The sequence below is a fragment of the Zootermopsis nevadensis genome, unplaced genomic scaffold (genome assembly GCF_977971745.1).
Source record: "Zootermopsis nevadensis isolate Lab colony 2312 unplaced genomic scaffold, Znev_1.0 Znev_ptg000012l, whole genome shotgun sequence".
Taxonomy (NCBI): Eukaryota; Metazoa; Arthropoda; class Insecta; order Blattodea; family Termopsidae; genus Zootermopsis; species Zootermopsis nevadensis.
The window spans coordinates 14,056,976-14,082,883 of NW_028259144.1; the positions used below are offsets into that span (position 1 = coordinate 14,056,976).

Below are 25,908 nucleotides of genomic sequence, written 5' to 3' on the forward strand. Positions count from 1 at the left end.
TATTGGAATCCTCAGATGCATGCACTATTTGCTCAGAACTTCTCCGATGGAAAATTTAGCAATCGGTTCATCTGAATTTGTTTAAAATCAACTCCTGAAAGGAAGAGCTTGCTGATTGTGGACTGTGTATGAAGACACGGTTTCTCATTGGTTTCCTCATTTTCTTATGTTTAGAGTAGCTCCTGGTTTCCCTGATCTACGAACGTGCCTGATTCACCAGAAGTTACAGATGCTCAACTGTTGTGTCGAGAGGAAGATGGCGAGGGAAGAGGCGGCTAAGACGGGCTTAGTGGAAGTTGACCTTTACGAGTCTGGTAGGTTTACATTTTGAGTTTGTTATGTACGAACGTTCAATACTGATTTGCACATATTTTAAAGTTTGTTGTATATTCATACAGAAATAGCGTGTGGTCCTAAATTAAGCATGTGTATGGTGTGGGGAAAATGTTGCATAATGACAACAGAATCCGTTAGAAAATCCCAAAATAATATGAAAATGTAGAAGGAAGAATTTTCTAGATCGAATTTTTACATGACCGTCAAATGGGAAAGTGCATTAATCTGGCTTGAAAGGAGCATAGGAGTCAGTAGCGCACTCGCCAGACACCAACCAGCACTTGAAGAGTTGGTTCTGGATCCGGTGGCAAAATTAAAATAGTAATCAAAAATTACACAGTCAAGCAAGATAAAGCATCCAGCTTAGGCAGCTTCATTACTGATACACGATTAGGAGTTTTAACAGTTCTTAATAAATTATAATAAAATAAGCAGAACAATTCCTAATAGAAGATATTTTGTTATGTGTAAATGTGAAAGGAAGTAACGAGAACAGACAATACTTGAAATAAGGAAATTTGTTAGAATTTTGGGGTACGTAAATGGTAAGATAAAAAGGTTTATAGTTTCAGAATAATTTTTGATTGGAAGAGGTTAGAGGACTTAGTTTATAAAAGCTAGAGAAGAAATTGAGAAGTACCACAAAAATAGAAATAACGTGTGATGAATGCCACTGTGTAAGCGTACAGTCATTTTGCTTCAGATTTATTTAACATTCTTTCTTCAACATCTCCAGATTGCAGTGGGTAATTGTGTTTTAATAAATACTTAGGAAGCTGCTTTCCATAAATATGTAACAAACTCATTAACTTGTTCAGATGTCAGTAATTTAGGTATTAAATAAATTTAAAAGCCATATGGTGCAGCAATTGATAACATTCAGTTTAATTTAAATTAAAATGTAATTAAAACAGCCTACATGTTTTGGAAATTCCTGTTTATGTTTCAGTAAATTGTTTTACTTTCTTATTTAACATATTCTTATCCATAATTACTAATGATTTGCTCAAGTTCGATATTAACACGATAACATTGGCTTTTCTTTCACCTTCGCTTTATAGAGTCTGAGGATGAAGAGTTCTTTGATTGTTCTGCAGAGGAACCAAAATTGGATATGACGAATGAGAGGCGAGGAAGTAAACATCGGCATAAACACTCGCTGTGGAACCAACCAGTAGGGAGACTGAGAAAGTATGGAAACTTCCGGCTCCTCGGCACTGGGGATCATGTGTACATTCCGGTTACGCAGGTGTGAAGATTCATGTAACTGTTAATGATACAAAAATTTACAAAATTATTAATAATTCCTTAGGAGACTTTATTACAATTGTCCAATTGTCCATCATTCTGATTGTACCTATTACAACAATCATGGCTGTTAAAGGCCAGGACATGTGGGAAATTGGAGGTCAGGGACTTTGTCTTTTCTGAAAATATTCAAGCTGCAGATGTTGCAGCTTTAGTGATCTGCGTTGCCAAGTAGAATCAGACTGACATCTGTAATGAGTGTCAGTCCAAAAGGAAGTTTAGGGTGTCTTTATGTAAATGGTATGTGATTATTTTGATTGATTGACTGATTATTAGGGTCTTATTTGTATAATATTCTTCAGTTATTCATAACAGTATTTTCAACAGAAATTCAAATTCAGACTGAAAATCTAAACTCAAAATTAACGTAAAATAATGTATATTGTACGAGGTGCGATCGGAAAGTTTCAAGACTGTGTCAATAGAGGGCGAACCGGATGTAGTACGAGCTTCTGCCGCTAGGGGGTGCGGCCTACATTCATAGTGAATCAGTGTGCCAGCCGGCATCATAGAATTAGCATTTGTTTCTTAGTTACGGGCGTTTTGGTAGTGCATTACACCGACCCTCCTGCGATTTCGGAATGGCGGATTTTCATGAACAAATCAAATTTTGCCAAAGACTCGCCAAAACGGCTACGGAAACCTATGAAATGCTAAAGCAATCATTTGGGAAGTCCGCAATGGGTCGTGCACAAACTTTTGTGTGGCATTCACGTTTTAAAAATGGCCGAACCTCTGTCGATGATGACGAGCGTTCTGGACGACCATCTTCGAGCACAACGCCCGAAAATTTTATGAAGATTCGGCAGGCCATTCACGAAGATCGACGTCGTACCATCAACGACTTGTGCGACATTGATGGGATAGGCTATGGGACCTGTCAGCTGATTCTAAAGGAAGAACTCCACATGCGACGCATTATGACAACGCGCCAGCGCACACCGCCCTCAAAGTTCGGCAGATTTTGGCCTCAAACACCATGGCCGTCATCCCGCACCCTCCTTATTCGCCGGATTTAGCTCCGTGTGACTTCTTCCTCTTCCCAAAGATGAAAATTCAGCTAAAGGGAAGGAGATTTGAGACGATAGAAGAGATTCAGGCAGAATCGCAGATGGTGCTTGACAGGCTGACAAGGAAAGATTTCCAGGGATGCTTCCAGGCTTGGCAGCGGCGCTGGGATCGTTGTGTTCACTCCCAGGGGAACTACTTCGAGGGTGATGGATGAATTTAATACCTGAGATAAGTGTACGGGTTTTTATAGGCGCAGTCTTGAAACTTTCCGATCGCACCTCGTATATACTCAGCTTGTCAGAGAATAGCTAAATTAATGTGTGTAGGCTTTCAGCTACACAAACTGATTAGAGGGGCTACCATATTGGCAAGAATTGTACTAGTATGGGGGGGCCATATTAGATTACCCCTTCTCATCCTCTTCTTCCTACACCTGACCCAACTTGAAATGCCTGAACACTAGTTTATGGAACCTGAAAGTCGGTCATTGTCACTATAAGAGCTTACCATTGGATGTCGGCCTGGGCCAGATAGTGCATACATACAGTGTGTCCACAAAGTCCCTTCGGGGTTTCGCACAAAAAAATTGAGCTAGCCGCATGCGGTTTGCAGCAGATTACAATGAAACTCGGGAAGTTTATTTTTCTGCCAACAGATGGCATAAGCGGCCATCTTTACGTTTCTCAGTCAGTTGTTTGTGAAATGGCGACTGTGCAGGAACGCGCGCGTTGTGTGGGATGGCCTTTTGAGACAGAATCATTCACCCAGACTCAACGAAATTACCGCACACAGTTCAATAAGCAACCTCCGAGTGACAATGTAATAAGAGACTGGCATAGAAATTGGTAACATCCAGCTTATTGAATGAAAAATATATTGTTGGTTGCAGTAAATGTAATCGTTGCAATTGAAACAATTCTTTTGAATAAAATGAGAAACTGATCTGTAACATAACAATGTGTGTGAAGTAATGCGAGAGTTTGTATGAACAGGAACCAGTTCCAAAAACTGAGGATCAGGTGGAAGAAGATGCAGAAGTTCTGCTGCAGTTGGGAACAGATGCCCAAGGTGCAGAGATGCGAGCGCGCCTGATGAGCGCTTCTCTGCTGTCAGACATGGAGTCTTTCAAGGTATCTTTAAATGCTGTAGTGTAACAGTTACCAGTAACACCTTAAAGTAAGAGACCACTTGGGAGATCAAGGCCTAGATAAAACTAAAATTGACCCTACACAAATAGAGCGTGAGTGTGTGGACTGAATTCAACTGAGTCATGAAATGATCCAGTGGCAGAATTCCATATGAAATATATAATGAACCCTTGGGATGTTTTGATCAGCTGAGTGACCATCAGCTTTTCAAGAAAAGACTCTGCACCGCAGAGTTACTTGCAATGGGACTCGGTCAGTTGTTACCCTCAGATGGTAGTGGACCCTCCTCTAACTTCCTGGCCAAAATGTTAGGTGAAGGAACTCCACTGTTTTGTTGGAAGACAGCTTTACTCTCCATCTTCTTCACTGTTGCTTTATACTCGAGTAATGGGTTGCGTTTTCGCATCGTGAATGATAGCGTAGGTGGCAGCATGCTTGCAGTGGTGAAGCCAAGCCATTTCCCTGCAGATTTTTCTTTCTTTTTTAATTACTGTGTATGTAATTCCTGTGAGGCCATGAAATTTAATTTATTTTTAAACCTTTGAAGTTATTTTCTTTCATGAAATAGGCATTTTATGCTATAATGCAAAAGATAAAAATAAAATAGCAGAATACTGAATGCTGTCTCTACCATGAGAATTCAACTCTTTTTAACATTACTCCATATGTAAACACAGATATTCCTCAGAATTTCAAATAGGTGACATTTTAATTGTTTTTTTCTTTTTTCTTTGTGCACTGTGGATACCATAGTTGTTCAGTTGTCTGTTTTCTGAAATCAGTGCATTTTAGCCATTGAAATTTTTAGGCAAGAAGACTTTCACACCTAAAAATTTTAGGAATTGTACTGTTAAATTCGTCACTAGTTTTTGTGTCACTTCCAGGCTGCAAATCCAGGGGCCATATTGGAAGACTTCATTCGTTGGTACTCGCCAAGGGACTGGATTGAGGAAGAGGAGCTGGATGATTATGGACAAAAGAAAGGTACCACTGATATTTGTTAAGATTCCTCTTGTTTCTCATGACCTGTGTAATATACTCTGGTTGCCAGTGTATGTGATATTAGGAAGATTTCTGTCTTCTGGGTTGTTGCGCTGTGTAGTCTGGTAGATGTTTACCAACGTTTCAGAGGTCATACTGCCTCCATCATCAGGGCGATGAGTATGAAGATTTCTGTCTTCTGGGTTGTTGCACCGTGTAGTATGGTAGATGTTTACCAATGTTGAATCGCCCTGATGACGGAGGCAGTATGACCTCTGAAACGTTGGTAAACATCTACCAGACTACACAGCGCAACAACCCAGAAGACAGAAATCTTCATACTCACCGCTGTGGAAACCTCAAATCTTACGTATGTGATATTGTTTGTCATTGTCTGACTTATGATTTAAGCAAATGATTTATTGTGCTGGGTTCCTGAAATGAGTGTTTTTTAAAGGAGGATCTTTCACAAAGCTACATATAGTTTCTGGGTTGTTGTTCCCAGCCAGGATTCAAACCACATATGTCCCAGATGCAAGTTGACTGTATTATTGTGTGTTGATCTGTCGGCGCTGTTTGGTAGATATGGGTAAAAGCAAAACATAAAAAAAAAAACATTTGAAGGAATTAGACTGTGGAGAGACAAACTGAATTTAAATGACCTGGATCAGTAGTTATATGAAACTTGTTATTTTTGTGGTGAACATTTGTATTCTGTTTGCTAGGAATGGGTTTATACATCCAATATAGTGGCTTAATAATTTGTACTATTCACCAAAATATTAGTTGGGATGCCTGAAGAGAAGATACCACTTTGGAGACTTAAGCATAGGTGGATAGAAAAATATTAAAAATAATTATACACAAATGTGGTTCTAGTTGCTGGTGGAGATTGTTCAGGTTGCATTTTGCTTTGGCCCTGTGAACCAGGATGAAAAACACAGCCTGCTTGTTTGCCAGATAATGGTGAGTCCAATGTTTAGTCGCCTATGTAAGTTCCTTGGCCAGTTTTTTGTATGCCAGATCTTCCAGAATGGCAACAGTCTTCCATGTGTACTTTTCAATACTGAGGATTACTTTAACAATGTCCTTGCCTGCTGTCAGTACTGTAAGATTGACTTCACCCCTGATTTGCCACTCTCATCTGATTGTCTCTAATTCTGTATAAATGGATGGGGGTTCGTTGTGCTGACCACACGTCACCCTATATCTGGTTGGATGATCGTTTACCTCTGCTTAGGCATGTGAACATGAGGCCAGCAGCCAGCTAGTCAGCTTTGGCTCTCAGAGGGCTGTTACGCTACGGATTATTAATTCTGTGTAAACCATGCACTTCCTTGCTCTCCTCACTTCAGTGCTGATGATGGGTTGTCCAGTGTTAAAAGTAAAAATCCTGAGAAAAGTTTAATTATGAGTGAAACGGCTGAAACTATTGGCATTTTAAGAGCTTCAGTTTCTGTGGAAGACATAATTATCTGTGCTGTAAATGGTGCAGATAATTACATATTTCCATTCCTTTACATTAAAGCAAATTACCATATCTGTACACTGATCTTATCATTCTTCATACCTTGGATGATTGTATAAAATATGCTTCTGCAAATGGAAGATAAGGTCACTAAATGTGTTGCATATACATTATTTAGCGATTTATCCTCCCATGGATGTTTACCACCGTCGTGATTAACAGTCAGTTTATTTGCATATTTTTGAACACATTGCAGGTTCTCTAAGTCCCCGTATGCTGATTAAAGGTAATATGTGGCTGGATGTATGGGAAGCAGCAAAACCAGTACCCGCAAGACGGCAGAAGCGATTATTCGATGACACCCGCGAAGCAGAGAAGGTGTTACATTTCTTAGAATCGAAGAAGCTGTCTGCTGTTGCAGAGCTTCTTATGCCTGCACTGATACATGCTTCCATCTGCCGGCTCCTGCAAGAACAGAAAGATCTTCCAATGCTGTCAGACTCATTTCGGCGTATAATAAAGATTGCTGAAAGAATCACACGAAATCCAAGACCAACACTGAAGCAGTTTGATGTGAGGACAAATGCTACTCAAAAAATGTTTTTTTTTAATTTTATCTCTTTTATTTATGATTATGGTAGGAATTTAAATGTCCTCTTGACTCATTTGGTGTGTTCTATGCATACATTTGACTTTAATGAGATAGTGTTTGCTGCATAATTGCTTCATTTCCCAAAAGTAATTGACAGATTATGATCAAATTTGATGTGGAAATCTGAATTTATAAATTCAATTTTATTTTTGCATTTATTGATTCACTATAAACCCTACTTTACATGAGATTAAATCAAACTTTATAAAATGTCAAATAAAAATGGCTTATAAAATTTGTATGAAATATAGATTAATTAAAAATTGTAAGTGTGATTATAATATTTTTTCTGTATAGTGTTTATTTAATATCATGCAAGAAAAATATGATGACTATTAATAACATTGAAATTCAGTGGTAAATCTAATATATTTTTAATACGAATTCAATATATGATTTAGATTTACTTTTCTAAATTATTTGCTTGATGGACAAATCATTTAATTATTTTATGAATAGATATTTATTTCATATTAATGTATATAACATTATGTAATGTAGCAATAATCAGCGATCACCTTGCTGGATTCTTTGTTTGAAATATGAATTTATTAATCTTGAGATGATTACAAATCATTATATCTTTATTTCAGTTCTTTACAGCTATAAATCACAGATCTTGCTTGTTCAGTCTTTACATCCTGCACTGGTATTAATCATTCTCATCTTGCAGCATGAGACACTTATTAAAGTAACTGCTACTTCTACCTACCAGTACACACCATTCAGCATGGTGTGCATTGGTGGTTAGCAGGATTCACGACCCATCAGTACATGGGTTCGATCGGGACTGCGACATTTAATGCTCCTGCTGTGGCCCCCTTTTTTGCGAAATGATGATGAAAGTGGAGTAATTGTTGGGATGCCACGGAGAAACCGGGGAAACCCCGGAGGAAAACTCCATGATGCCTAGACCACGGCCTTGCTCAACATAAGTTGTAAATCTGAGCACTGCCAGGAATCGAACCCGGGACCCCAGTATTACAAGCGCAGCGTTCTTACCGCTAGACCGCCATGGAAGTTTGTTGACCCATGTTGTGCCTGAATGAGCAGTTCCCTGACCATTAGGATGGTCATAGTTGTCTGCAGAATTGTCCACTATGGTCACTGAACTTCACTAGATTGCCATGGAAAACATGGTGTATGAATGCATCATCAAATTGCCATGGTGCAAAACATATGAATATTGAATTTCAAATATGGTAGCTCCATAACGGTTGAGAATTAGACCTTTGTTTATATGACATTTCAGACAAGGAATGACTTTAGGAATAAGATCCTGAGGTGTTGACATAAAGTCACCAGACAACAGTCTAAGAAAGAAGTGCAAAAAATTGGCTGTAACTACTTTTTTCATGTCATCATTAAACAATATACATGTCTGTTCAACTTTATCTTTCATGATACAAAGAAACATAATGTTATAACCTTAATTTGTTACAGGAATTGGCCCATGAAATTGCTGAAGCAGAAGCCACCATTGCTCAGGCAAAATCCCTGGAACTGAAATTCTCCTTGGCACCCGAAACTGAGCAGAATCTTGAACTTCGCACATTCCTTTCAAAACTTATGCATTTGTCAGAAGTTGATGTTCCAGGTGGACCACGAGGTGTCATTGGATCCAAGATACGAATTATGTTCTCAGATGCACAGAAGGTTCGTGATTGCCTTTTTAAATTTCACTCTCACAACTTTCTGCTTTTGGAAGATAATCGATAACCGAGGCTGATACAGCATTCATATTAAGGTCTGAAAGGTAAGAAAGATCTGCCTCCAGCCATATTCTTAGATAATATCTTAAAATAGGCCACCAATGTTTCCTTATCTGAAATAATTCTTCCATTTGGCATTGTTGTTAAATGACCTAAGGAGCATCATATCTGCCACTGTTCATGGCCGTAGCAAGTAAGCTATGTGTGCAGCAAATATTTCCCCTTGTGCCAGATGGAAAGATGGCAGAAATAGATGAAGTTGAACAGCAACGACCGACGGCATAAAGAAAATGCCCAAAATAGGCAAGGAGCATCCTGAGAAAAGAACAATGAAAACAGCGATGCATAAAGACTTAATGGACTAAGTAAGAGAAGAACAAAGACAGCTAGACGACAATTAAAATTAGTCGCTACGATGGGCTGCTTGTGTAACTGGAGACAACGGCACTGAGTCAAAGAAACTGTTGCAGGTAATTTATTAATTCAGTAAATCACATCATCAGGTTTTTATAGCAACTATTGAAAGCATTCTTAAAGAAACTGAGAATTAATAAATAAGGCCAATAACATTTATTTTAAATAGTTTATATCATGTACGATTTGAGGTTTTCACAGTGGTGAGTATGAAGATTTCTGTCTTCTGGGTTGTTGCGCTGTGTAGTCTGGTCAATGTTAACCAGCGTTTCAGAGGTCATACTGCCTCCATCATCAGGGCGATGAGTACGAAGATTTCTGTCTTCTGGGTTGTTGCGCTGTGTAGTCTGGTCTCTGTCATGAGGGCGATGAATGGCCCTGATAACGGAGGCAGTATGACCTCTGAAACATTGGTTAACATCGACTAGATTACACAGCGCAACAACCCAGAAGACAGAAATCTTCATACTTATCGCCCTGAAGACGGAGGCAGTATGACCTCTGAAACGTTAGTAAACATCGACCAGACTACACAGCGCAACAACCCAAAAGACAGAAATCTTCATACTCATCGCCCTGAAGACGGAGGCAGTATGACCTCTGAAACGTTGGTAAACATCGACCAGACTACACAGCGCAAGAACCCAGAAGACAGAAATCTTCATACTCATCGCCCTGAAGACGGAGGCAGTATGACCTCTGAAACGTTGGTTAACATCGACCAGACTACATAGCGCAACAACCCAGAAGACAGAAATCTTCAGTTTATGTCATGTTTACAAGTAACTAACTAGATGGCTTACCAAACCAGAAGGTTCATCTCCGAATTAACCAAAGCCCTTTTACCAGTATACAAAGGTAATGTAACTTTTGCTTCTGTGATTTCTAACGTCTTGCGACTGCCAGTAAAGAATATAGAATGTTAAGATCGATGGGCAATGCAAATCACAAACTCGGGGCTCTCCAGTCTGGAGTTCCTTCTTAATGAAAGGTAAGCTTCAGCTTATGGGACAGAAGAACGTGAAAGCGCTTTCGCAATTCATAATCTTCTAATTGAGGAGCAATTCATTTATGTTACCTTTCTGCATAACTTTGTCTTCAGGCTGTCCAGATGCTCTCTGACCTTGAGCCCCTTTATCTCGCGGAAGATACGCCACGGAGTACCAGTTCAAGTAACTTTCCGCAACCCAGCATCCGTGAATTTGTGATGCGTGCAAGGGCAGCTCGCCCTGCTCCCAGTTCCTGTGTGACACCGCAGCGTCTCACAGCAGTACTCAAAAAGAAGGAATTTCGTCTTGCAGGTTGTTTTTCTCATGACACAACATTCCAATAGACGTGTGGCCGAACGGAGGGAACTTCAACGTCTATTTCTGAGGTAAACACTTTTCACCTTTTACCTTAGAATGAAGGGGAGCAGAAATACATGCGATTGGAACATCGGAATAATTTCTCGAGACATAAAAACATCCGTTTGTACCATTTAAATTTTATCAACATTGTTGCGTGACAAAACTAAATTAATAATTTGTGAAAAACCCTGGTGGGGCTGGTGAACTTATAGAATGCATATTATTTATATATAATGTTGTTTATAATTAATTTCTTTCTTTCTTTCTCTCATCCTCTTTTACCCGTAGGTGTCGAGGGTTTTTATTTATTCAGTTGATCTATTTGAACGATGGTAGGACTCCTCGGATGAGTGATCAGCCCGATGCAAGGCCTCAACCTATACAAACACAGAAAGACACAGACAGACATCCGTGCCTTGAGTGGGACTCGAACCCAGGCACATGAGGTCCACGCCTCAGACCGCGTGGCCACTGCGGCCGGCTGTCTGTAATTACCTCGTAGTTTAAAACAATATTGATGGTGTTATTAATTATTTAAATGGGCTTTCTGAAATGTGTGCATCTATTTTTAGGTCTCTGTTCTTCCAGGAGTGCTCGAAGACGTGCCCCCGCCTTACAGCGATTCTGGCACGCTGGGGCTACCACCAGACTGTGGGAAACCGAACGTCAGGCGGGATTTGTCGTTTTACGTTTGTTATCTTACGTGGATTTGATCCATGTTTGTGTGTGAATTCTTTTTCGTTCTGAAAATGTAATTAGACATTCATGTTCAGATGTAATCACTGGTTTAATTTTGGTCAGATTGAAAGTTTGTGAAGTTGTAATGTACGATAAACATGAAATATAAAAGTTATAAATGTGCATACATCACGCATGTTAAATTTAACATTTTTCCTCGTCGATTATTTAGTTATCATAAAAAAAATTGAAACTATTTCTTACAGGTAACGTATTTCGCTTTTCCATTTCAGGTGTGTTCTAAAACTTTCATAATTTTAAAATTGTTATCACAAAGAAATGTTGAGGATCGTATACTGAATGGTGTTAATTTTATCATATTTGAAAACTTCAACTTTCTGTAGTTCTGATATTGCATTAGTAACGCCCACGCATTGTTGAAGTTCACGGGCAAAGACGACACAACCACGGCTCACCGTAGACAGACGACGGCCGTCAGACCAGTGGACTGTTAGCCATCTCCTGTGCAACCAACAATCAGTGAAGTGTTGTTAAATATGGTTTTGTAAGAACTTACCTTTATGCTCTGTTATAAATAAAACATAATATGATTTTGACTTCTTTTTGCCACTGATGATGACCTCTTGACGTCGAAACGCGTTGTCCTTCATAGTATGCATATTTTATATTCCAATACAGTACACAGTATGCAAGGTTTTAAGATTCTTTTTGTATGTTTCTGTCGCAAACTTCTGTGGTGAACAAATTTAGTCGTTCCAAAGAGCCATCGTCAAGTAAGCTAAACTGCAGCAGATAGGAAAAACACTAGAGATTTCAACTTTGCTGAACAATAAAAACCCAATCAACGAGTAGTTCATCTTAATTGTGATCAATTGTTCACGCGGTGTGCGCGGATCAAGAAGATGGTCGTGATGGTGAGTGCATGAAATATCGACTGGCGTCTCAACCCATGCATTCTGTTTTATTAGTGGACACCTTAAAAATTACTGGATCCACCTAACCGAAAGTCGTCGAGTAATAAATTGTCTTCACCGTTACATCAGCCAAGTGTGGAGTCAGAATAAAATAAAATTGAGGACCGAGGGTGTGTGCTGCTTGGACATGGTTGTCGCATACCTCGTGAGGCGGTGATACGTGAGTATGGAGTAATCGATTAACCCGGAAAAAAGCGAACGATATTACATTGTCTTACACATAAGGCCTTGATCCGGGATAGCTCAGTCAGTATAGTGACTAGTTACGGGGTGGACGACCGAGGTTCGATCCCAGACGGGGGCAGAGGATTTTTCCTCTAGTCTCTGCGTCCAGACCGGCTCTGGGGCCCACCCAGCCTCCTATACAATGGGTACCGGGGTCCTTTCCCGGGGGTAAAGCCGGCCGGGGCGTGATGCTGACCACTCACCCCCATCTAGTGCCGAGGTCAAAGAAGAGAGGAGCTATACCTCCACTCACCCCAAACGCCTACATGGCGTATACTTTACTTTTTACTTTCGAAAAAGGAATTAGAAAATGCTCTCTAAGCGTAACCATTCTGGCTGTTTCTCACTGTTATTGCCTCTAGATATGGCATAAACACCCCGGCGCGTAGGTCGGATGCTTATTATCGTGCTCATGTAAAGTTTTAGAATTTATTGCATTTTTATTTCACGACCGTAATCTGTTTAATGCTGCATATCAATGTGTTTTAGCATTGATATCAATATTCATACGTACTTAATAATGTTACGATCCATGCTTTGGCTTGGTGAGGACCGAACAATGCATGGCCGAGAGAGTGATCTGCTGTTTTATCGGCGTGTTTTCACCAACGGAATTTATGTGAAAAGCCGATAGAGCATACGTGTTATATCGAAAGTTGTTACTTGCATTAATTTCAGAACCTCAGGAACATTTAATCATTGCCAGTTTAATCAGATTCTTGAAAATATCGAGGTGTAATATGGGAATCTGGTGTTTTTCCTGTGAAGTCAGACGGTCAAGTATAAAGGAAAAATGTTGAAGCGGTTTTAAGGTCTTAGGAGTGAATTCTTAAGTTCCTCAAAAAACCAAAGGCATGGGATTTTCAGTGAATATTAGGTTCGTGATTTCGTTTATTTGGTGGACTTCAAAGCCAACTAAAACGAGCTGAATTCGAAGCTACAAGCTGAATATAATTTGGTTCTTCCTCTATCATGTCCAAATCTTCCAGGCCCAACTTCATTTCTACGGAATTCAACTTAGGAGCTGGAACAAATTCAATTTTGCGATATTGTCTAACGACGTAACACGCGATTACAGTTCTTTTGCTACAATTTATGTTAATTGAATAATAATTTCAGTGAGCTACTTCAAGAATTTAAGAGCCAAGAAAGAAGCCTACATAACTTCCCGGTTCCTTCTAATATCGGAATTGACAATGTGCCAGAGAAGTTCCAGATGGAGCTCTGAACTGCAAGGCAATGACACGTTAAAACAGTTCATACGAATTTTCTTTACTAGGCTTTTATAAAACGATACCCAAATTAGAATTCTCATAGTTGGTGGAGTTCGCTAAGTCGAAAACTCGATCTCGATTCACATATTTGCATTTAAGAAACAAGTGGTAACGTCGGACATTGCTACCAACTTAAACATTTTTCTTTTTGAAAAACAAACACAGATGTCACATTAGTCACAGTATTTTCGAAATCACGGCATTTTGGAACTGAACTTTTATTCTAACGTCCATATATATAATATTATAATATATTCCTACTGCTCTACGTTTTAAAGAGTATTTGTAACTTTTACTTGTAATACTGAAAAATTATAGTTAGTTTCTTGGTATACAAACCTTGGCTTTGTTAGGAATTACTCATATTTTATCTCGTCATCACACTAATCTCGATTTCGGACTTCCTTTATTTAACTACTGGTAATAACTTACATCATACGTAATAAAATGGTCTGTGGCCATAATGAAAAAAGTAGATCTATCCCGACGCCACGTTAAGGTTGGCCATGTCTGCTCTAGATATTCGATTAAACTCCTGATTCTGTCCTTTAAACAGGCGGGATGTAAGATAAAAGGTCCCCATTATCAAATTTAATCAAAATCAACGTCCATAATTGCAAACTGAAACCCATGGACTAATAAATGTCAATGTCAGCGTCAGTACAAAATCAATCCAAGGGTTCTTCAGGGCAGACTACCCGTTTTTACCCATCTCCAGAACTTTCAGGCTTACGGATAAACTCGTAGGCCACAAAACGTGGATTATTTTCCTCTGCGAGCTCTTGATTCTTTCTTAACAATTTTGCGTCCGTGAATAGCTGGAGAATGTAAACACCTACGAAATTTCGGCCAATTTCATCCAAACAGCACGGCGCTGCATCCCACAAGACAACCGTCTTCGTTCTTCTGTATTAACCTACGACGCAGTAACTGACCGACAGTAAACAGCCTTCCTGCAGTTGCCATGACTACCGGTAGGCTTCCGTAAAGAGGCAGTTTAACGCTTTGTATCCGGGGGATCATTTAAGTATTATTTAAAAATTCCTTTCGTACCGCAACGAAAAACAGCGCTTTTGGATTAGAGGAATAATCTGGTTATTGATATTTAAGGAAGTAATCACTTTTTCTTTTAAGAATCATAAGAAATCCATTAGTAGCCGGCTGTTTGTGAAAAACAGTTAATTATTGTGTTAGTCTATGGTACGTGTAGTTACCATTGAGCTTTAAAGGCTTCATGTAACTCGTCAGGACTAAATAACGCAACGTAGTATGTTCCTGATAATCCTTTACAAGAGTGATATAAGATCATGTCTTTTCATTCAGTCATAAATTGTTATCCGGCCTCCTCGTGGAACATGCATTTGCCTCGTTTACGTTTCAGATAACAAGGGCGCCAAGCACTTGTTTCTCACACCAATTTTTCTTCTCAGCCTTTTATCCTTCTTTCACTGGCTGTTTGTGACGGAGCTCCTGGTTGTCATGGTTACGAACCAGGTCGAAGCTCGTTTGCCGTCGGTGGGTGTCGGTCGCGGGGACGCCAGAAGCTCGAGCGCCGCCCGCCTGCCCGCCCGCCCGCCCGCTCCATCGTCTCTACGGGCGTGTGAGCTGTTTGGCCGGGATACCAAGAGCCACTGTGCAGTGTTTCTGTGTGCGTGCTACCATGTGAAGGACAGTCTTCTCTCCAGGCCATGAGACCAGTCGCACTTGACAGAACACTTTCTTGAACTGCAGGTAATAGCCTAATTGTTCTTAGCTGGTCCTCTCACATCATTTTCACGACAGAATAGAGGTTTCTGTTTGTTTAAACAGACATTCAATAGGACTCCATAGATAGGAGATCGGCCCATGGTAAGGCGTCTCCCTACACAGATAATTGCATACAGTCATTCGTGTCTCGAATGGGATTCTAAACTTCACTTCGGTAGGTGTTAAACGCTGATATTAAGGAACTGGTATTTAAGTTTCGTTGTCATGTGTCTCGTTCAAAACATCATCCCATAAAGACGCTAATTTAGATTGAACTGGCGGTACAAATTTGTACATTCATTTTGTCCGATTCCCCATTTGGTTTGTGTTCAGTTGTCCCTGATGTTGCTTGCAGTAAACAAAAGAAGTGTTTAATTCTTGTGTCTTCTTCACGGTCGTCATTCATTCATGTGTGCAGTTGAAAGGGCAGCCACATCATAGTATTTCCCAGTGATCTGCCTGAAAGTCAGATCACATTGGCATTCGATCGCGACGCAGTTTATGAAAGCCGACATACAACTGTGACGTCATATACTACTGTGTGTAGGTTCGAGAATGTGTGATTCGCGCGCCAATGATCGATTTTGCAGTTTTATACGCTCTTAGTGCTTTATGCTCAGATTGAACACATAAAGGGGATCTAGACCATTTCAGCGTGTATTATTTGACACCATGACTGTGCACTAACAATTACTGAGTTTTCATTTTGGTCCTTATCGATTGATCCACTGTAGATTCTACATCACATGACGCTCACAACTAACTTCTTATGAAACAATGCCCACGATACAAAGTCGTGTTTCTTATTGAAATACATGTTTCTTTGGGGTTTATCTTTTCCGAACTAACTTCATGGAACAGACTAATTCTTGCGAAGCTGATAGTACGCTCAGCTAGTCAAATTCCCCGCCTCCTACGGAGGGCGAAGGTACATTTCGTGTTCATAAGAGCACGCATGTAAAGAATAGGCCACTGTCTACATGCCTCGCATGTAGAGTGCAGCACACGTACAGTACGAAAATCGTCAAATGCAACTGTGAAACTAGTGTTTTCCTATACCTTTCTTATATAATTATTAACGAGCAGTAATGCAGATTCCAAACACCAATAATTCACTTTCTGTCGTGAGATGGACGGGGCACGAAGCGCATGGGGATGTATAAGAACTGCATAAATAATTTTGGCAAGGAAGAGACAACTCCGACGACACAGGAATAGATGTGGGGATAATATTAAAACAGAACTGAATGGGATATGATGGAAGGCTGAGGACTGGTTTCGTCTGGATCAGGATAAGAAGGACTCTTGTGAACACGGTAATGAAGTGCGCGGTTAAATAAAATGTGAGTTATTTCGTGAGTAGTTGAGCAGTTAATAACTTCTCAAGAAAGACTACTCCATGCTGTATCCTACTTTCGTTTCATAATTACACATACAAGGTAATTTTATTGTCAAGTAAGGAATATTTTTCACATAATTTCATAATTTTTGAATTTATGAAAATTGTTTTGTTTTATAACTTTCTCAACGGCGTTGCGGCATGATGTGTTTGTGTGTGTGTGTGTTTGAGGGGGGGGCAGATTTTGTTGTTACTGAGAATATAGAAATGGCCCCATCTTACGAGATTTTTGATTCTCTGGGCGGTAATCATGTCGGTGTTGGGTTGTAACGCGGAAGGACTCGTAGGTAAATACTAACGTTTTAGGATCGTAGGCACGAACCCCTCCAATTTCAGGGCTGAAGATGAAGGCAGTATGTTTCTCCGAAACGTTGGTGTCAACCCACTAATTCATATGGCGTTACAACCCAAAGATCAACATAAATTTCCCGACCTTATGCCCCACGACTTTATTACCGGTCAGTTGGTGAGTGTACACATACAGTATTCGAGTCTGAGAGAAAAATGTAACTTTTCTACGTATAGAGTTCGGCGCGTGGCTTTCAATGACGGCGTTTATTTTAAGATCAGAGCAATTGTTGAGAACTTTGGGGGGAGGGGTGCTATCAGATACACGTTCACGCCTTGTTTTAAGCTTTGCTCAAATTATGTGCCATATTCCTACGAAAGTTGAAATTTTGTTAGAAACATTCGCCCATGTTCATACTAAATCTTCGTTTCCTGCCTGTAGTGGCCGGAAGAAGGCTTTATAAATCCGTATTTCTCCATTTGACATTTCTGCAAAAATAGTATGCATACTTGTTCTTTATTTTGAGACTTGCTGTGATCATGCCAAGTTTCTTACATTCCTCGATGATTTGTTTTACGTTACTGTCATAAAATCGCGAAACCAATATATTTAGATGTTTCTGTTTCAACATAAACTTAACAACAGATGTGCAATTCAGCATTGCTTGTGGATTTTAGCATAAATAATCTTCGCGTTTCGGCATGGATTAGAAATCTATTCGTGTTAGGACCGCATACACAGTGCCGTGAATGGCGCTGATTTCTTCCAGCCGTTCTAAATGTCTTGTTGGCTTCCATCTAGCTGTTGTTTACAAGAATTTTATGGTGTCTACATGACACTCAAGTGATAATGCCTATTACTGCATTGGTTAGTATCCGTCACCACATTGCGTGTTACAAGATCACAGCAAAATCTTATAATGTTTCAACACGAGTGAAACTGTTCAAAACTTGCAAAGTAGCAAAGCTAGTAACACTGTACTGATGACAGCCGAAGGGTAAGGGAGATGAAGTACTTCCGTGGGATATAGTCAGCGCAGTAGTTTTCGGCCTGTGGAATTTTCAAGGGGAAGGCTAGGAGCGAGTCTCTTTTGCGATAGTATAATGCTGACTGCACAGAGGAGCTTATCGGACTGAACGCCCAAACAAAAGAAATACACTGACCGTGCCACCTCAGGTACACAGAGTAGGCCCGTCCGCCAGCTTCTCCACCGGCCAAAAACTACTGCGCCGACTAAACAGCTTGTTCGTGCCAGCCCTGACGTAGTAGTACGTGTTCCAGAAGCGCAAATGACCAAGTTCAATTCCGTCCAGTCGATTTACGAGGTGCGATCGGAAAGTTTCAAGACTGTCAATAGAGGGCGAACCGGATGTAGTACGAGCTTCTGCCGCTAGGGGGTGCGGCCTACATTCATATTGAATCAGTGTGCCAGCCGGCATCATCGAATTAGCATTTGTTTCTTAGTTACGGGCGTTTTGGTAGTGCATTACACCGACCCTCCTGCGATTACGGAATGGCGGATTTTGATGAACAAATCAAATTTTGCCAAAGACTCGCCAAAACGGCTACGGAAACCTATGAAATGCTAAAGCAATCATTTGGGGAGTCCGCAATGGGTCGTGCACAAACTTTTGTGTGGCATTCACGTTTTAAAAATGGCCGAAACTCTGTCGATGATGACGAGCGTTCTGGACGACCATCTTCGAGCACAACGCCCGAAAATTTTATGAAGATTCGGCAGGCCATTCACGAAGATCGACGTCGTACCATCAACGACTTGTGCGACATTGTTGGGATAGGCTATGGGACCTGTAAGCTGATTCTAAATGAAGAACTCCACATGCGACGCATCATGACAACGAGCCAGCGCACACCGCCCTCAAAGTTCAGCAGTTTTTGGCCTCAAACACCATGGCCGTCATCCCGCACCCTCCTTATTCGCCGGATTTAGCTCCGTGTGACTTCTTCCTCTTCCCAAAGATGAAAATTCAGCTAAAGGGAAGGAGATTTGAGACGATAGAAGAGATTCAGGCAGAATCGCAGATGGTGCTTGACAGGCTGACAAGGAAAGATTTCCAGGGATGCTTCCAGGCTTGGCAGCGGCGCTGGGATCGTTGTGTTCACTCCCAGGGGAACTACTTCGAGGGTGATGGATGAATTTAATACCTGAGATAAGTGTACGGGTTTTTATACGCGCAGTCCGGAAACCTTTCGATCGCACCTCGTATACTTCATTTGATCCACTCTGTACAACACGAACACAGGATAATCAATGGGACAAATTTAGACAATTAATTGTTATCGAAACAGTGCTTGTTCACAAATATTTTTTTCCAAGCAACGCCCACAGTTCTACGCAAAACGTCTTCGACGTAGATTTCGCTGTTATCTGTGAAAAGATTTTTGATGAAATTACGTATTACCGTGTATTTTTAAATTAAATTATTTAACGCCATTTGGAAGGTCCGAGAGAATTAAATAAATGGGATGAGAACACAAACTTCGTAAAAATTCAGAAACCCTATTAGATGCTAGTAAAAACGTTGGTCCACAAGTAAATGAGAGGAAAAGTAAGGTCATATTGATGTCTCGCCACCAGGCTGCAGGATATATGATATAAGGGCGGGTAGCAAATGTGGAAGAGGTCAGATATTTGGGGACGACAGTAACAAATCAAAATTATGTCCAAGAAGATATTAGGAGCAGACTGAACGCGAGGAACGCTTGCAGTTCAGAATCTTTTGTCATCCTGTCAGCTATCTGGAAACGTAAAGACTGAAACAGACACAAAAAATTTAATTTCGCCTGGAGTAGTGGATGTGAAACTTTGTCACTCGTATTAAGAGAAGAGCACAGATTGTGAGTGTTTAGAATAGGGTACTGAGGAAAATACAGAAGGGGGTTGAAGTTACGGAAAGCTGGAGAAGATTGCATAATCAAATGCTGTTGAAGGATTAGGTGGTCGGGGCATGTAGCACGCATGAGGGAGATGAGAAATTCGTTCAGAGTTGTTGGAAATCTTACAGGGAACTGACCACTCGGAATATCTAGGTGTAGATGAGAGGAGGATAATTTTAAAATGGATCTTAAGGGAACATGTAGTTTTGGGTAGGGACCGGTGACGACATCTGCAAACACGGCAATGGACCTTCGGATTCTACAAAGGGGAAAATTTCTTAAAGAGCTGAGCCACTGTCAGCTTCTCAAGAAGGACTCTGCTCCGTGGAGGTGATAAATTGTTATTAAATAATAACATGAAGAAACAGTCCTGACATTATTTGTTGACTGAAGTGACTTTAAAAGCGTAGGTCTATGTGTTGTGTAAGCCTGCTTAAATTTTAAGGCACAGTTAATTATATATTGATGCTTCTGATGCATAAACCTTCGCATAATTTACGAAGTGGGAAACAATTTATTTTCACGTGAGAAAACAAAACACATGAAAAGAGATTTTCATCAACTGATAACGTGGAAGTTTAAGGATGGGAAAACTAGACAGGGGCAAGTGAGTGAGTTTTCAGGACATCATGGTGGCGAGTGTGGTCGTTGTTGTCTTCTGTGAGGATGTGCCATATACTGTCACAGAAACTGACTGAAATTCCAGACTTGATTACTGTCTCCTTTGTCAGGGCGACAGTTAAATTTATAATTTGTCTCGTTATGAACGTCATGTTACATGCAAGTTTCCATTTACATACACACCCGGTTCCCAAGGGAATCCTTTAAGCAGCGAGTCTTGACAAATTTCTTAATTATGTTGTAATTGCACTCTGCTGTTTTGAGACAAAATGCTCACTAATATTATGCACTATTTAAATGAGTGATGTTCTGTTCTTTCGGATTATTTTATTTCCAGGAAGATGACGTTTCTCTGCTAGCCCAACGCTGCTTCTGTCTTCGCATTTGACCTAGTTAATTTTAAACTTGCCCATGATTCGTTTCTAGGACTGTTATAACGGGAGACTATCCAGAGATTAAGTGAGCAGTGTTCAGTCTCTAGCCTTTGTCATAATATTAGGCCTGCTCGTGTAAGACTGAATTGTTGGAACATTTTGTCCTACGTCTGCTACGAAAACCTTGTTCTTTTATTCTCAACTAATTAAACTAACTTCATAGAATTGAGTCCTTGAGAAGCTAATATCACGTTAAACTGGTCAAGAATTTTCTTCCTTTTATGTAACCTGGAGCCAGGAGGATAATGTCAGGCGGGATCTATGGGAGATAGAAGTTGAAGGCGACTAGATTTTATTGGCTCAGGACAGGGTCCGGTGGAGGGCTTTGATTAATTCGGTGATGAACCTTCGGGATCGATAAGCCATCTAGTTAGTTAGTTAGAGCCAGTCACCAGTCGTGAGCGAGATTAATCCAATATTCACCCACTGACCCATTTTCCTAACACCCATTTTAAAACTATCTTTCGATCGGACCCCAAATCTTTCGAGGATTTCGAACCAAAATTGTTTTGTGTATTTCTCATGCCCCCAATGCGCACTACATAATCCGCCACTCTGATCCTTCTTATTTGACGAAGGAAACAAACATGCAGTTCTTTGTTTTGCAGTTTTCAACAGCTTCATTTCATTTCTTGTCTTGGTTCAAATATTCTCCTCAGCACCCTGTTCTCAAACACGCTCAGCTTATCAAACTCTGAAGGTTTCTGACGGTGGTACTCTGCAGTATGTAAAATTGTTTCTTTGAACTTTGTTCTTCGTCTAAATTTAAAAAAAAGTTTTACTATCTCTAGGCTCCCCGTTTGAGCTACCTGAGATGTGGACAGCTATGACATTGAAGTTCCCGATATAATAATAATAATTCGTTTATTCCTGTGCTAGACAACAGCCAAATAAGATCAATTATAGCCAAGCACAAAACAGCAGTCAATAACTATAGAACAATACAAGATGACATGTAAGATAATATTAATTGAATAAGAAACAGTCAACACGGCAATTTTATATAAGAAATGAGGTATAAAAACGTGATACATAAAAGAAGGAATGAGAAAGCAAAACCATCCAGTACAATTAATATTACAAAGTATCAGTCAGCAAAATACAATCCTTATTAAAAATGTCATTGTCTTTGCAAATAGCGTTGACAGCAGAAACACATCTAGCTGGCTGACTCGCCCTGACATTTTTATGAACCACGAAAATAGAGTAATATTTAATAATCCTAGTGGGTATCCTAATGCTAATAGAATGAAATAAGGAAGAACAATTATTTTTTGCTTTTGAAAACGTTGAACGATAATATTATTTGATAATTTATGCAGTGGACAAAGTCCAAAGGCGCAATTTTGCATGTTAGATACTCAGTCTGTGTTATTTCCCTAATGCGAGAAACTAAGTTTAAAGTTTCACACGCATACAAAACAACAGATAAAATAGTTTTGTATATTTCAGTATTTACGTTTATAGATTGCAGACTGAAAGAAAAGATTCAGAATTGCGCGGTAGCAAAGTTTCAACTTTTTTCGTGTATGTAATTCTATTTTTTGCAGTCTTCTACAGATATTTGTAATTTGTCAGGTTTTTAAATAATTTGTTACCGACCTTTATATAATTCTGTCTTCTAGTTTAGTGGCACAACACGTGGACACACTAGCCTATTTAGTTTACTGAGCGTTTGGCTCAAGACCAACTTCCTTACTACAATCCATTAAAGCTTCTGTGTTTCTCTTCGTATTATTTATGTTTTCGCGTATTAAATTAACATCTTCAGCGTAGACAATAAGCCAATTTGTTCCATTCACTTTATTGTGTACTGAACAGAATATTATGACTTAAGATTGCTATGGGCGGACACGTATGCAGATAGCGATAAAATACTAGCTCTCCTGATGGCCACCCACCAATCGTTAAAAGTTCCCATTAGCTGCATTCGGGCAAAATCTTCTGTTCTTACAAGAAAACAACAAAGTTAAGTGAGAGCATAAAAAACCCTCACCAAAAATAATTTCACTGCTTTTGACTCTCAGACAGACACACCGCAGAACCGATCCCTTTATATCTAAACTGAGTCGGAAGGTTCATACGAACATTATTTGTGTGCGGTCCGGATAAAAACATATTACTATAGTTTAGATTCACGTCTACCCTTATAATGGAGACAGAAAGTTTTTCCGAAATGTTAGGACTCTCGTAGACTTCATATGTCTCTTCAGCGTCGCAGCCCATAAGATCAGAATCTAAAACTTTCGTCACTGTGATAACCTCAAATCTCCCAAAGCACGTTCATTTTGAAGGATCTCACACAGCCGCAAAAACTCCATTTTGGGACTCTTACGTTTCTGTGCTTTTTTTATTTTTGCAGAAAATAGTTCGTGCATGTACGTATTGAGGCCAAGTTCTCATTGCCGTGTAATGGAGGTTCTGCTGCTCTTATTAATGTCTTGTACACCTGCTTACTATCTACCAGCTGTCTTCATGTTTGCTTCAACTATCTCTCCCATCCATTCATCTGTTCATCCCTGAAAGATTGCATATTTATCGGGTGTTTGGTACTCCATTTTTATCAGTTAATGCTGTTTTATCGTGCATATTCTCTTTTGCTCTTAAAGTTGTTCGTTTCACTCACTCAATATTCCCAAGTTCTATTTTTCCTTCTGCTAGTTGCTTGGTCTCATTATCGTAAGGGAAGGAAATGACCCACACTGGAGTGAGTCTATGAAGGAAACCACGTGCTGATCCACTATTCATATCCCAGCCAATGGACCGTATAAACTCGTTCCATAGCTCATTAAGTTCATCAATAAAGGTTTTCCGGTAATAGTCGTGTCACCAAATGGTGGACGAAAATTGAACTGAACGGTGCATGACGTAATCTTTTATCGTAATGATCAATTTTAATGAGCTCATACTCTAGTAAATATTATGGAAGTAACTAAAATCCATGTCGTGAAGTAAGCCGAACATTCAGTTTATACCACTGTCTCACAAGTGTCCGATATAAACTATTTGTGCTCTTATGTAATTGTCAGTTCTAAATGAAAATTCAAGTGGTTTAACAAGTTTTCGTAAAAATTCCCACTATTAAATATAATTAACAATTTTTTACTCGTTCTCAATTTGATTCATGTGGACGGTGAAAGATGATCACGCTTTACGTCACATCGTGTCCACATGTACAGTACATCCCTTACTCATTCTCTGATTAACGACTTCTGATGGAAGGTTCCGTCGAGTTATTTATGTATAAAGTGAAGCTTTCGCGGCGACCGAAGTTGATGAAAGACTCTCAGGCTACGATCCGCGTCAGGTGAATATACCGTATCCTCTGCCTACGTTTCGAGAGCCATCTCTGCTTCCATCCTCAGGGCAGCTGCGTAACAAACTGGTCCACGGCCAGTTCCCATCGGCGAGAGCGCTACAGAGGACATACACAACAGGCAAATTCACGGGGAATTAGGGATTCCATTTTTCGCCGACCACTTCAGAGTACGAACTGAGAGCTTCCACTCAAAAGTTAGCTGATGCGGAAATCCCTTAGTCTGGCAACTTGAAAGGCACTTGTGCCCATCAAGGGTTGTCTGATGCCACCCACGGGTAACCGAGGACGACTGACGAGTCGAGGCTTCCGCCCGTAACAAAGAACCAAATCGACGCATCGAATAGTATCTGACACTACTCGGCAAGCTAGACTGAGGATTTCCATACTATGTCTCAGTTGTAAGGCAAATTCCAGGGTATCTTTGAAAAGGGGCACGACCCACCTACTTCCAATCATGTAGGCCTTTAACTAAAATGATTCTTCCCCCAAATCATTTGCAGAGGCCTTGAGTGAATGGCGACTTCCGAGGATCCAGTCACATCAGAACCCTGAAGATGGGGACAGAGTTTGTTTCCGAAACGTCGGTTTACTACGGTAACCAGCTAACGCGGCTGATTGGCTGAGAAGATTTTATTGATTATTAACCAGTAGTTTACAAAGTTTCGGCTCTTCCTTTGCCTAAAATTTCCATTACTTCTGAACATTTCGGGCTTCCGTATCACACGTTCACATGCAAGTTGAGTGTTCCAGGAGAAAAAATTCTTGTTCTACGCTTCATGGAGTAGGCGTGATCTGTGATTATTTTAATATTCAGAATAAACAATGAATGTAGCCGGTAATGTGACTTCTCAAAGCACAGACATATGGCGCTGAATGCAATAGTTCATTTTGGACAGGACACAATAAAGACTTGTTTATTTTGGTTTCGCAAATATTAACTTGAGTTTTTCCTAGGAAGCGGTTCCGAGCGTAGATCATTTATTTCGTGTGTTTTATTAAATATATGAAATGAAAGTAATAAGGTAATGAACTCCTTGGATCAGAGTCCGAGGCCTTTTGGATAAACTAAGTTGGTTGGTCTTTTATGACCTCGTTCACAAGAACCCACTTCTGGACCCTGTCCAGAGCCACTTGAATCCAGTCCACACCCTCGCATTTAACTTCTTTGAAACCTATCCAGCGTACACTCCCAGTGCCTCTACCTTTCAGGCCTTTCGACTATAATTTTGAATATACGTATTTCTCGTCTCTCTCCTGTATGCAACATGTTTCGTATTTTCCATACTTCTTCGTTTGATTTCTTAAATAATATTCGGTGAAGCGTAAAACGACCGAGCTCACAGTCACGTAATTTTTACGATCCACCTGTTAACTTCCCCTGCATTCATCGGCAGGTCCACTTTAAGGCAGCGATGGGTCCTCTGCAGAGTGTGAACTTCAAACCCACATATCTTTATTGAAAAAATAAAAACTGATTTTAAATTATATTCAAGTCATAATAGGCCTGCATTAAACGAAGACGTGCCAAACGTCAAATTTAACAACGCGAAGAAATTTGTAATTTCTTTGTGCATTTACCGATCTTTTTTTTTTGTGGATCGAACTTAAAGGTTAATTAGTTTCTATTAATTTCTGAAGTTCTGTAAATAAA

At 40.0% G+C, this 25,908-nt stretch overlaps 2 protein-coding genes across 11 annotated transcripts in view; both read left to right on the top strand.

The window, feature by feature from the left end:
- Rab3GAP1 (RAB3 GTPase activating protein subunit 1) overlaps nt 1–11,674 on the top strand; it is an 82,593-nt gene extending 70,919 nt beyond the window's left edge. For 2 of the 4 annotated variants that reach the window (XM_022064392.2, XM_022064389.2), the window contains exons 9-16: nt 175–314; nt 1,398–1,585; nt 3,648–3,785; nt 4,688–4,787; nt 6,509–6,825; nt 8,348–8,560; nt 10,133–10,405; nt 10,952–11,674. In XM_022064392.2, coding sequence (XP_021920084.1) covers nt 175–314; nt 1,398–1,585; nt 3,648–3,785; nt 4,688–4,787; nt 6,509–6,825; nt 8,348–8,560; nt 10,133–10,363 — 1,327 coding nt within the window. In that variant the 3' untranslated portion in view covers nt 10,364–10,405; nt 10,952–11,674. The remainder of the gene's footprint in view (nt 1–174; nt 315–1,397; nt 1,586–3,647; nt 3,786–4,687; nt 4,788–6,508; nt 6,826–8,347; nt 8,561–10,132; nt 10,406–10,951) is intronic. The other 2 variants (XM_022064391.2, XM_022064390.2) reach the window with 2 other exon arrangements.
- A 3,447-nt stretch (nt 11,675–15,121) lies between these two features.
- Nucleotides 15,122–25,908, top strand: part of smog (G-protein coupled receptor 158 smog) — a 99,666-nt gene continuing 88,879 nt past the window's right edge. For all 7 annotated transcript variants that reach the window (XM_022064436.2, XM_022064435.2, XM_022064440.2 and 4 more), the window contains exon 1: nt 15,122–15,282. The gene's annotated coding sequence lies outside the window, so the exon portion shown is untranslated. The remainder of the gene's footprint in view (nt 15,283–25,908) is intronic.